This window comes from Gobius niger (genome assembly GCF_951799975.1).
Source record: "Gobius niger genome assembly, chromosome: 11".
NCBI lineage: Eukaryota > Metazoa > Chordata > Actinopteri > Gobiiformes > Gobiidae > Gobius > Gobius niger.
Genome location: NC_136862.1, coordinates 11,019,452 through 11,030,544, shown reverse-complemented (window position 1 = coordinate 11,030,544; position 11,093 = coordinate 11,019,452). Strand labels below are relative to the sequence as shown.

The window sequence follows — 11,093 nt, the reverse complement described above, 5'->3', positions numbered from 1 at the left end:
CCCTCCGCTCTTGTTTTAATTGAAAACATTGCTAACATTGACACAGTTAATGCACTTGGATGTTTTGCAAATGTAGCCTCACAGCCTCTAATTCAACACTTATTTAAAAGAACCTCTATGCTTTTCTCCACCGAGGAAGTGCGCAGGTCAGTGAGTTTGTCTGTTACAGCTAAAGGAGTTCAGCCAAGAGCATTACAACAAACAGTCATTGTCCAGGAGAAAATGAGATAAGCTGGATAAAGGATTTTTTCTACTGAAATCATTGTCAGAAATGTTTGGGATCATATTCTATTGGGATCCTAAACAAGGATACAAAGTAAATAAAATAACAAGCCTAAGCCGTTGGAAAAAGATTTACTGTGGCGCATATGCAAACTCATGTCCAATTTAATGGAGCTTTTCAGCAGCTTATAAAATGTTAATGATATCACATTTGTCTCCACAGAAACTAAACGAGCAGGCGGCAGCCATGTTTGAGGCTGGAGAGGAGCCTGAGGTGACCACAGGCCTGGGCATCATGAATGAGCTGGTTGTGCCCTGTATTCCTCTGCTGCTGGTGCAGGAAGTGGAGAGAGACCTGCTGGCTGTGGAGGACATGAGGAACCGTTGGTGCTCCTACCTGGGCCAGGAGATGGAAGGTCAGTCCTAAAGGCTGTGTTTTTCTTGTTCGGGGTTAGGGTAGGGTCTGAAAGTTGTCGCACAATGCCCAAACACTCATCTTGTCTGTCCTTGTTATTGCAGCAAACCTCCAGGAGAAGTTGACAGACTTCCTCCCCAAGTTACTGGACTGCTCTACGGAGATCAAAAGCTTCCACGATCCTCCTAAGATCCCCAGCTACTCAGCCCTGGAGCTGTTTGAACGATTCAGTCACATCATGTCCGCCATGGGGCGGGTGCCCAGTGAAGGAAGATGAGCTTGGAGGAACATTTCCCCAATCACAACGGCCTGCTCTGGGCCCAAAACCATGGACCTCTTTAACCCACGCCTTCCTTTGATATCCAGGGGTCATTCGCTTTTAGCTGTTACTCCTCTGTTACTTTTTTGCTGCTATAGTTTTTATCATTATAAATAAGGTTTCACTGTTATTTTAAACAAAACGAAAAGAAGAGGTGGAGTTGGACTGTTGGAAGGAATATGAGAGACACTATATCAAAACGGTGGCAATTCTGCGGTAAAAGACGGCCAAGCACATTATTACAGCTTTGCAAAAATCTAGTTTGAGTTTTTCATAGTTCATTATTGTTGTTGATGCTGTTTGGTTCACGCTCCCCTGGCCCGGCTCATAGTCCTTTCTGAAGCGCCCTTCTCCCTGTGAACAGGTTTACCCTCTGCTCTGCCTCCCGTTTGGTACAGTATTACCATTTTTTGCTTTATTTTTCTAAGCAAGTAAGAAAAGCGAGCCCTCAGATTGTTGGCGGCTCACAGTATCTCAAATGGGTCTCATGTCTTTGTAGGCTGTGCCAGATGAGATGTTTTAAGTGCTGTGGTAGACGGCCATGGACGTCCTGTGGCTTGTTAATAAATCGAGGGAATAAAATTTTATTTATGGCCCTTTAGGCCAACTTTACTCCTGTGTAGTCTCTTTTGAATTTCACACATTACACTGTTTTGCTACCTGTTACTTTTTTACATTAGACATTGAAGCATGACTCGCATTACACCACCTGAGGGGCCGGCAATAAGGCAGGTAAGGTTGAGTGTCCTGTGCATAGTTACACCAATAACATCCATTAAATTTCACATCAGACGAAAGGAAACGACCTTGATCCAAAAGCCTCCCCTGCAGAGAAAATTGAGGCGTTAATATGCAGCCTTATTGAATTAAACTGATGAATGTCGCTGTAAAGACTGACGCTTCCAGCATGCTGCCAAGTAAATGAGAAACATCTATTTTTTTTATTATCTATTGTCCTTATTTCTTCAACTAATACCAATTTTCAGCAACAGTGATCACTCACAACACGAGTCAAAAACATTTTCTAACTTCTTTCCCAGGTAAATTGCTCCACCTTCAAGCATGATGACAGTTGATTATCTGTTGCAGTGCTTCCAATTTGAAATAACTTTGGGACTAGATCATTTGTTCAATTCGTAGTAAGTGCATCTGTGATTCCTTGAATGAATATATAAAGTTTACACACATACATCACATACAATTATAAGTTTCCGTGCTCTACTGCTCTCGGCAGCTTTCTCCTTTTGTCTGTCATTGACCGAGGATGAACTTGTATTGGCAAGTTACAAGTGTCTAAGCATTCTTTCAGGTCCGGTCACGCCACATTAACAGCCAGAACCTTGTCCGGGCCTTGATGTTCGTGGTGCATTGAGCTGGTGTTGAGTTGAACTTCAAAACATATCCACAACCTGCTCTCCTGAGAGCTTATTGACAAGTTAAGTGTCTGCTTGTGTTCCGGCTCTTGCATCTGCAGTAACCCCTCGTCCTCCCTTTTATTGTCCAAGGCCAGAACAGTCCCAGAGATCGGTGAGGAATATTAAATTATCCACTTCTGGCAAATATACCTAATCTCTGTTCGGGTGACTCATCAATCTGGCAAGTTTGGCAAATCCGCTGACTCAAAGCTCACAGACATCATTAGCAGATATTACTAAGTTTTCCACATGGTGAAAGCTGCCCACACATGTTAACATTACTGATGGTACTGCACTTTGGTTGATTAGTGGAGTGGCCTTCATTCACTCAATCAAAACAAATAAAAATCAACGATTAATTGAAGCCTTTGTCTTTGAAGTATTTGTATCAGACAATGCTGAAATATACATTTGAAAAGGGCTGGGTAAGTGAAAATGGTTCTATCCTTCTTACAGCTGGGAACAATATCCATACATATATACTTTTCCACTTACATTCAGGTCACTAAATATTCCCCCTGGAAGCTCATAACTAGATTTTTTCCACACAAATGAAATAAAATAGCATAACTGAATTATACATATAAACTTGTAATATCACAGATTTTTTACAACATTCCAAACATCAATGGATCTACATTAAGATCAAATCAGGACTTGCCCGGTTCCAAACTAGATTTAAATTGGACTAAAGTTACGTCTGAACCAGAAAAAACACTTAAAGGCATTATACCCTTTTTTTTCTTTTTTTTCCTCCAAGTAATGGAGACTCAGACATTTGTGGGGGAAACGCTGTGCATCTGATTATAAAGCAAATGTATCAATAAGGCGAGTTTTCGGTCGTTCCCGTGAAAGTGACCCTGAAGAGTGACTCTCCAAGTTTTTTAATTGAATTTATTATTTATATATATTTAGTATTGTGTCAGTTACAGTCCAGTCTGTACACACATGAAAAAAGAAACGTGTACTGAAAAAAACAAAAAAAGCCACTCCAGTCCCATGAACTCAAGACCCCAGCAAAAACAGAAAATACAGAAACAAAAACAACAACATATCACCACATAATTACATACAAAACATAAAAAAGGAGATAATAGTAATAATACATGTTCGAGTGAACACAGTGTCATGGAATTGTGGAATTAAGACAAACGGATCGCAAGAGAGTGGGGAATACTGTACATTCAGCTTGCTGCCGATGCCAAGGTGGAGCTGCCGCTGTATTGGCTGGGCTAGAGCAAGGTAGCCTTAAAATGCAGGTAGGATATTTCTATAACAATGCTAGAATTTGCCAACATTATTTCATAAGATATTGTTTTTGTAAGTGAACCTAACCATTCTTTCATGTGTGGCATCTCAATGCTTTTCCAGTTTTTTAAGATGAGTCTTAGAATTGATACAATACCTGTACACAGAATTTTAAATTTAACCTTGCTTAGCCCATTGACCAAGTGTAGGTCTCTCAGTAAAGTTAGCTTTGGTGATCTTGGCAGAATAGTTTGGAGGCCCTTCTCCAGGCAACATAGAGCCCCGTCCCATAGAACCGGGCAGTCCCACAGTGCATGGAGAAGAGCACTCCGAAAAGTCCCACATCGCCAACACTTGTCATCTTTATTTAAACCCACACGATGTAGTTTCGATGGAGTGTAATATATTCGGTTTAATATCTTGAATAGAAAACCTCTACCTTTAGCTTCAGTTATAATAGAGTGACCCTCCCTGGAAATGAAACGTATAAACTGAAGTATTGGGACTCTACAGATAATGTTAAGAAAGGAAGGGATGAGTATGGACCACAACTGATATTTTAATTTGGCTTCCTCTTTCATTGTTTGTAATAAAAACAGATACAGGGCCTTTAAGTTCAATTATTACATCAATGATTAAATTATCTATAAATGACTATTAATGAATAGTCTCTATAATTGCAGATGATCCTGAATACGACCCGGAGAAGCCGTAACACACCAGAAGTAAAGGCACCACAATTCAAGAACCATTAGTAGAGAATAGGATCAATATTTTCTTTAAACTTGCCTGGTTCTTCACTGTTTTACGGAGCCCCTAAAGTTCCCTAAAGAGAGAAAAAAAATATTGTGTGCTCAAAAGATAACTGAAGGGAGGATTTTGCTTTTTTCTCTCTCTCTCTCTCTCTCTCTCTCTCTCTCTCTCCATTATGTTTTGAGACACACAATATTTTTTTCTTTTTTTAGGGAACTTTTGGGGCTCCGTACTGTTTTTCTAATTGGCTATAAATAAAAATGTATTGACATCGCCTCACAGGGCTTCACAAAAATCATTTCCCTTCCTTCCTTCCTTCCTTCATCTCATCTCTGCATGAAGCAAATGTGACCTTGAACACAGACCAGTTTGTTACACAGCAAGAGTGTTGACAGTGCCCTACTCTCTCATAAAACGCAAAGTACGAGCTCCGGAGTTGCATGTGAGTAATATTCTTTCTCCAGACATGAATTCCCCAGAACTGCTCACGCGCACTTTGCTGAAAACTGTTGTGGGGCTGTAAGCTGATGGTGTGGTCGTGCATACCGCCTCTAATGTCTTTCATAAACACTTGGATATACTGCACTTTATCCAACATCATGAATCTCAGAAGGTTGCGCAAACATCTTTGTCATTCAATACCCCTTTATCCCGCTCGTGTGATTTTGGTATCCTTGTTGAAATCAATCTATCTTTGTCTGCAAGCAGTCTGGGATCAGCCCGAGACCCACAAGTAATATAATGAGATTTATCTGCACGCCTCTTGTCCTGACTTCACCTTCAGGCTTGCAAAAAAAACAAACCAAAGTTATCTTCAGTGAGCAGCGGCTTGTCTATTCCAACCATTTTCCCTCGGCCCGTTTTTGATAGACCTGTCCAAATTAGACGTTCCTGGTTTGTTTACGGGACTTTAATTATCATTATTGGCACGCCGTCCCTTTCATTTTCCTCATTAATTCTATTGACCTGAAGTGCGGCATGCTGCTCAGTTCAGTGATGATTACAGACTGCAGACATTGGGCAGTTTATACGGGCCATGATACTGATGGACAGGCCTAATTTGTGGTTTGGACTGGGTTTCCCCTCCCCAATGCATCCAAATGTAAGCCCTGCAGAAGAGATTCATGCCTTGCTATTGTTAAGGCAGGGAGGGGAGGAAAAAAAGAAAAAACAGCTGAGACGTGAGATGCACCACTGCCAATTTCCATTTTTACAGTGAATTCAATAAGCTTACAATAGCTGTAAAAAAATAAAATAAAATAAAAAGTGGTTACATTTGGCCGCTGTAAATTTGTTGAAAGGTCGCGCGCGTTATACGGCCTTGGTGTGATGTGTATATGTACAAGCTTTTACGGCTGGGTCTGCGGAGCTGGAGATATGTTTTTGTAGGGTTGCCTTTCACACGCACCCTCTCTCTCGCTGTGGGAATGTGTTGGCGGGCGTTCGGGGTAGCAGGAGAGCGGAATTCCACAGGCTTAAATAACATTCAGAAATGTTTATGCAAATATAAATCATCATTTTCTTGAGTGGTGTAAAACAAATGCAGGTCACTGGGTACGCCAAATGTGTGTTTTTTCCCCCCGCCAGCTTACTGTGGTTGGATTTCATGGAAGTTCTGTGTGGGGGGGGGGGGGCAAAAATTCAGCTTGTCACAAATGAAAACGCAGGCCATTGATTTGAACAAAGTTGGACGTTTTGTGCATACTTTTGGAGCGCTAGGTGTTGGAAAGAGAGACGGAACTACATGTACTCACCGTGTAATAACTTGGTCAGTGTATTTGAGCTTCAAATTCTGGGATTGTGACTACACTGGTGTAAACTTTAAGTGCATATGACACATTAGACAAAAACATAGTCAACACAATTATATTTAAGATTTTGCTTAAGATTGCTAGCTTTCTTTAGTTTGACCATGTTTGTGATGTTTCTAGTTTCACTCCCTTATTGGACACTGACAGGAAGTGAAAGACGTTAAGTGTGACGTCACGACTTCCGCTTCCGGGTCCAAGCAAACCGGCAAATATGCGAGAATTTTTTTTTAAAACCCTTAAAAACAACCATCAATATTTCTGAAACTCAACAGAGAGTTACTGAACCTACTTATTTCTCAGACTCATTAGCCAAAAATGCCACACCTACTGCTAAAAAAAAGTATTATTTACTAAAGTCACTGCTTCCGGGGTTAGCATAGCTGCTGCTAACCCGGATGTATTGATTTGGGTAAATATTACTTTCATAGCAGTAGGTCCAGCATTTCTGGCTAATGGGCCTGATAAATAAGTATGTTCAGTAACTCTCTGTTGAGTTTCTTAAATATTGATTGTGGTATTAAAGAGTTTTTTGTAGTTTCTCGCACATCCGAGAACCCGGAAGTACAGCTGTGACATCACCACTTAACAAATGAAGGCAATTGCTGTCGCCATGCCGACGATGTTAAGTCAATGGGAAATTAGTCCATTTCTTCATTAAAATTGCTGCTTCACTGGAATAAAATGATAATGATGAAACTGATGTTATCCTTTTAAATAAGTGATATTTTCAATTGCATTAAAACCTGTCACATGCACTTTAAAGGGACTATACAGAGTTTAAAAATGTTGAAATTATGTATTTTCCTCCACCTACATGTTCCAGCAATGTCCTAGAACGAGCTCAGACCTATTCACCACAACTGCCTCTAAAATCCTGCACTGTCACTCAAAAAGGTGTTAAACCGGGTCCGAATTGCCGTCATGCACGAGCTTATACAGAAGCTGCAGTTACACGTATGACCTGAGGTGGCAGTACTGAGTATAAAAATAACCAACTTGCATCTAGTCCCTTTAATGTGTCCTATACCAAAGCAAAGTGGATACAACATTTGTCTCACTATTAGAATCACAATTAGGTGGTTGTGCATCAAAACATAAACTAATTGTCCAATTAATTATTACACACACAAAAAAGCCCTATATGTGCTGCTGCAATGGCGCAGTTAATGGTCAAGCCTGGAGGACAGATATTTGACTACAATGGCAGTAAGGTACCCTAATCTGTTGTTACGTCCTCCTTACTTTACGAGTTCTGACTACCCACTTTCCCTTTGGGGTGAAAAAATATCCAAATCTCAAGGTATCACATTATCACAGTATTATAATAGCATTTACATAAATTCTATGTTTTTTTCTGCCAGCATCGTTATTTTATCAATGAAACAAACAAAAAGAACAGTATTGGAAGAAAGTCTTGGAAAGAATACAACCTCCTCATGCTGGTCGATACAAAGCTGAGGATCGTAGTTATAGCTCAGAATGAAATAGTACATTTTTAGATACATGATAATGAAGCCCATGTCAACATATTGAAAAAGATCAACGGCACTTTTCACAGTAATATGATAACAAGATGGTATCGGATGAAAGAATAGAGTTACCTGTGTTTTTGCATAATTATGGTAATTACATGATAACAGGACACAGACTTAACTTATTTTATGGTAATACAGTTTAATTTCTCATATCCTTCACTGTATTAAGACTGTAAGTTACCTAGAAACCTTAACTTGGTAACAATATGAAAACAGGGCATTATCCCTGTTGGCACCATGCTATTATCATCCTATCAAGTGTTATTACTCTGCTGTAAAGTGAAGTGTAATGGTAATACATATACTTTCAGTGGTACTTTTACTAATAGTTGCTTACTAAAAGTTCACAGACCTTTATGCCTAACCAAAAAAAAACAACAAAAAAACACCTGGATTTAACACACTATGTGCCCAAAGAATTACTTCAGCTGACTACTTGAACATTATAATTGATGTGGATTTCTTCTTCCATGATTGGAACAGGCATATTCCAAAATGACCAGGATTAATCGGGCTCACATTGTGGAAGAGCGCTTCATGGAGCCACAGAGTCCAGATCTTAACCCCATTGAGAATCTTTGTGATGTGCTGGAGAAGACTTTGCGCAGTGGTCTCACTCTCCCATCATCAACACAAGATCTTGGTGGAAAATGAAAGCAACACTGGATGGAAATACATCTTTTAACATTGCAGAAGCTTATTGGAACAACACCACAGCTGTAATCAAAGGTAAAGCCGGTCCAGTGAAATATTCTACCTTTTTTGTTCTTTTTTGTAGTGACCTATTTCTTTGGTCAGGCAGAGTACTACTACAGAATACAATCTGCCGCAGCCACATAAAAGGTGAAAACAAAAGAACGGCCCAAGTGCAAATGAACCCTATTTTCTTCAAGTCTCCATGACTCAGCAGCATTCAGTGGACGCCCGCTCTTTTGTGTCGTCCAGGAATACCCACTTTGTAAATGTGTTCGCCGAATGAGGTACAGCTGCAGTGTGTGTGTGTGTGTGTGTGCGAGCGAGCCCCGAGGCAAAGTACCTCCACTGGCCGGGATAAAAGACAACGACCATTCTCAGGCCATTACTCAGCATCTTTGTCCACTCTAGACTTTAATCTCCTTAGCATGAATATCAATTAACAGCCCACAAAATTAGGACCAGTCCATGAAAAAAAAGTGATTTCAAATTGCCGCCTGGGTAGCTCAGCACTTAAGGCTGCTTTCCGAGGGTCCCTGCCCTTGTTAGACGGTGTTTTATGGTCAGATGAAAGTTGTGCGGGGAGAAAAATGCCATCTGGGCTCCGTGCCAACTTAGAGCGGGTGTTTAATAGCAGCTATACCGCCTCACACCGGGAGAAGGGAGAGCGGGGGGGGGGGGGGGGGGGGGGTCGACTGCAATAAGGAGTGTGTGTGTGTGTGTGTGTGTGTGTGTGTGTGTGTGTGTGTGTGTGTGTGTGTGTGTATGGCTCTCAAGGTGCCACTGCCATGGAGACGCAGCTGTGCCAAACAAGACTTCCATCAGTGGACAAAAAAAAAGTGTCTGACTCATTAAAGGAAGTCCCAGCATCCAGCTCTGGACTGGGCACAGCTAATCAGCAACCCCCCCACACACACACACACACACACACTCACCCTGGCCCCCCCTCGTAATGACCGCGATACTAAGCATAAATCTGTTCTCGTGGGATCACTCGTGTTTTTTGCTGATGTTGGCTCGGTTGCCGTGGAAATAAGCATCTCACTCCACAGCCTTTGCTTTATTTGCTTATGCTATTTTCCCCTTCAGATCTCCATCGTTTTTTGTGTGTGTTTTTTTTTTTTTTTTTGACTCGGCTCCAAACATGTAAAACAAGAAACGCCATCGCTCTCTATTTTAAAAAATTCTGTATACATTACTGTCTTTGTAAATTCTCAATAAAACCAACAAAAAAAAAAAACCTTTAGATTTCCTATTTTTTCTTTTTTCCTTTTCCCCGAGCACACGTCCAAGCCTTATTTTTAGGACAGAGAGTGACAAATGACCTGCGTTCCGGTGAAAAAGGTCCCAACATGTGTGAGCGCTGATAAGACTGCAACAGGATGAGGGGTCGGCTGGACATCAGGATGGGCACAAGCCGCTGTCATGTGGAGGTCCCGCCGCGAATTCAGCCGACTTGGGGACTACACAGCAAAAATAAAAAACAATACAATACCCAGAGAATAACATTTCAATCCAGTAGGGGTGCATATTGCCAGTTCTGGGGATAATGGCTTTATTTGTTATTTCATCAAAAAAAAAGTTGACCTGACTATTTGTACCCCCTGAGTGTTTCTTGAGAGCTGATCTAACAAGTGAATTTCTCCATCGTGAGATCAATAAAGTCCTGTCTTATCTCATCTTCAATATCTTCAATCCCCGACACACCTTTTGTTCCGTTGCTTCTGGTCCGGCAAGTGGCAAAGTGGACAAAGGGCTCCGATAAAAACAGATTATGAAGCATGTTCTTTTCCTCTTTGAATTCAAGGTACCTGCTGGGCTTCCATGGGTTTCCAGGTAGGAATGAGCTGAGCTGCAATCCTCAATAATCACCAACAGAGGCTATCAAAGAGCCGTAAGCTAAGTGAACGCAATAAAAACTAACAATTAAGGGGCATGTTCATCCAGTAGTACTTGTAAATGTCCTAATAGGCTTTATTACAGGTTTGTATGTACTTTTGGGCACCTTAAACTATTAACAAAAATAATGTGGGCTTTTATTGGAAAACTGGTGAATTTAGTTTGGTCTTATTTGGTTTCTGAGTGCCTGGACTCGTCATTCTGCCATCCATAGACAATAAAGGAGTTGTAATGGAGGCAATTTGAGTGCTGTCCAAAAGCAGAGGAGCACCACATTTTGAGTGTTTTGAACTCTTGAGGACTGAGTATTCTGTATGTGAACTCATGAAGGAAATAAAGCCTGACTTTCCGCGCTGTTATATGAGAGAAATTCATTATAACACAGTTTTAAGGGATTGCAGCAGAAGATGGGACAGTTAGCTCCTGAAAGTTTTATGCTTTATAGTTTTATACAACAAAAGACCAACTGAAATGTCGTGATAACCCTGATAAATAATACTCAGACACTGACAATGCAGTTTTACATGCAGTTTTACAAAAGGTTATCGAAATAAAGCATTTGAAAGGGAATGTGACATAGGCCCTCTATATATAAAACCTAATGTCAGTCTGACTGTATTCAAATCAAAGCATTATCACTGTAAAGACGAGCTGGTGCTGTCCCGCTTCCAGCAAAGACATTTATAGGGTGACCACCTCAAATAGTAGTGAAAGTGGGACGGGTAATTTTTTCTTCTGAAACACAGAAGAGGCACCAAGAGCCCCCACACCTACAGCACAGTG

The 11,093-nt window shown here is 40.9% G+C and overlaps 1 protein-coding gene across 1 annotated transcript in view; it reads left to right on the top strand.

The window, feature by feature from the left end:
- Positions 1 to 1,547, top strand: part of usp25 (ubiquitin specific peptidase 25) — an 11,684-nt gene extending 10,137 nt beyond the window's left edge. The window contains exons 20-21 of the mRNA XM_079566692.1: positions 408 to 638; positions 742 to 1,547. Coding sequence (XP_079422818.1) covers positions 408 to 638; positions 742 to 914 — 404 coding nt within the window. The 3' untranslated portion in view covers positions 915 to 1,547. The remainder of the gene's footprint in view (positions 1 to 407; positions 639 to 741) is intronic.
- Positions 1,548 to 11,093: the final 9,546 nt, after the last annotated feature.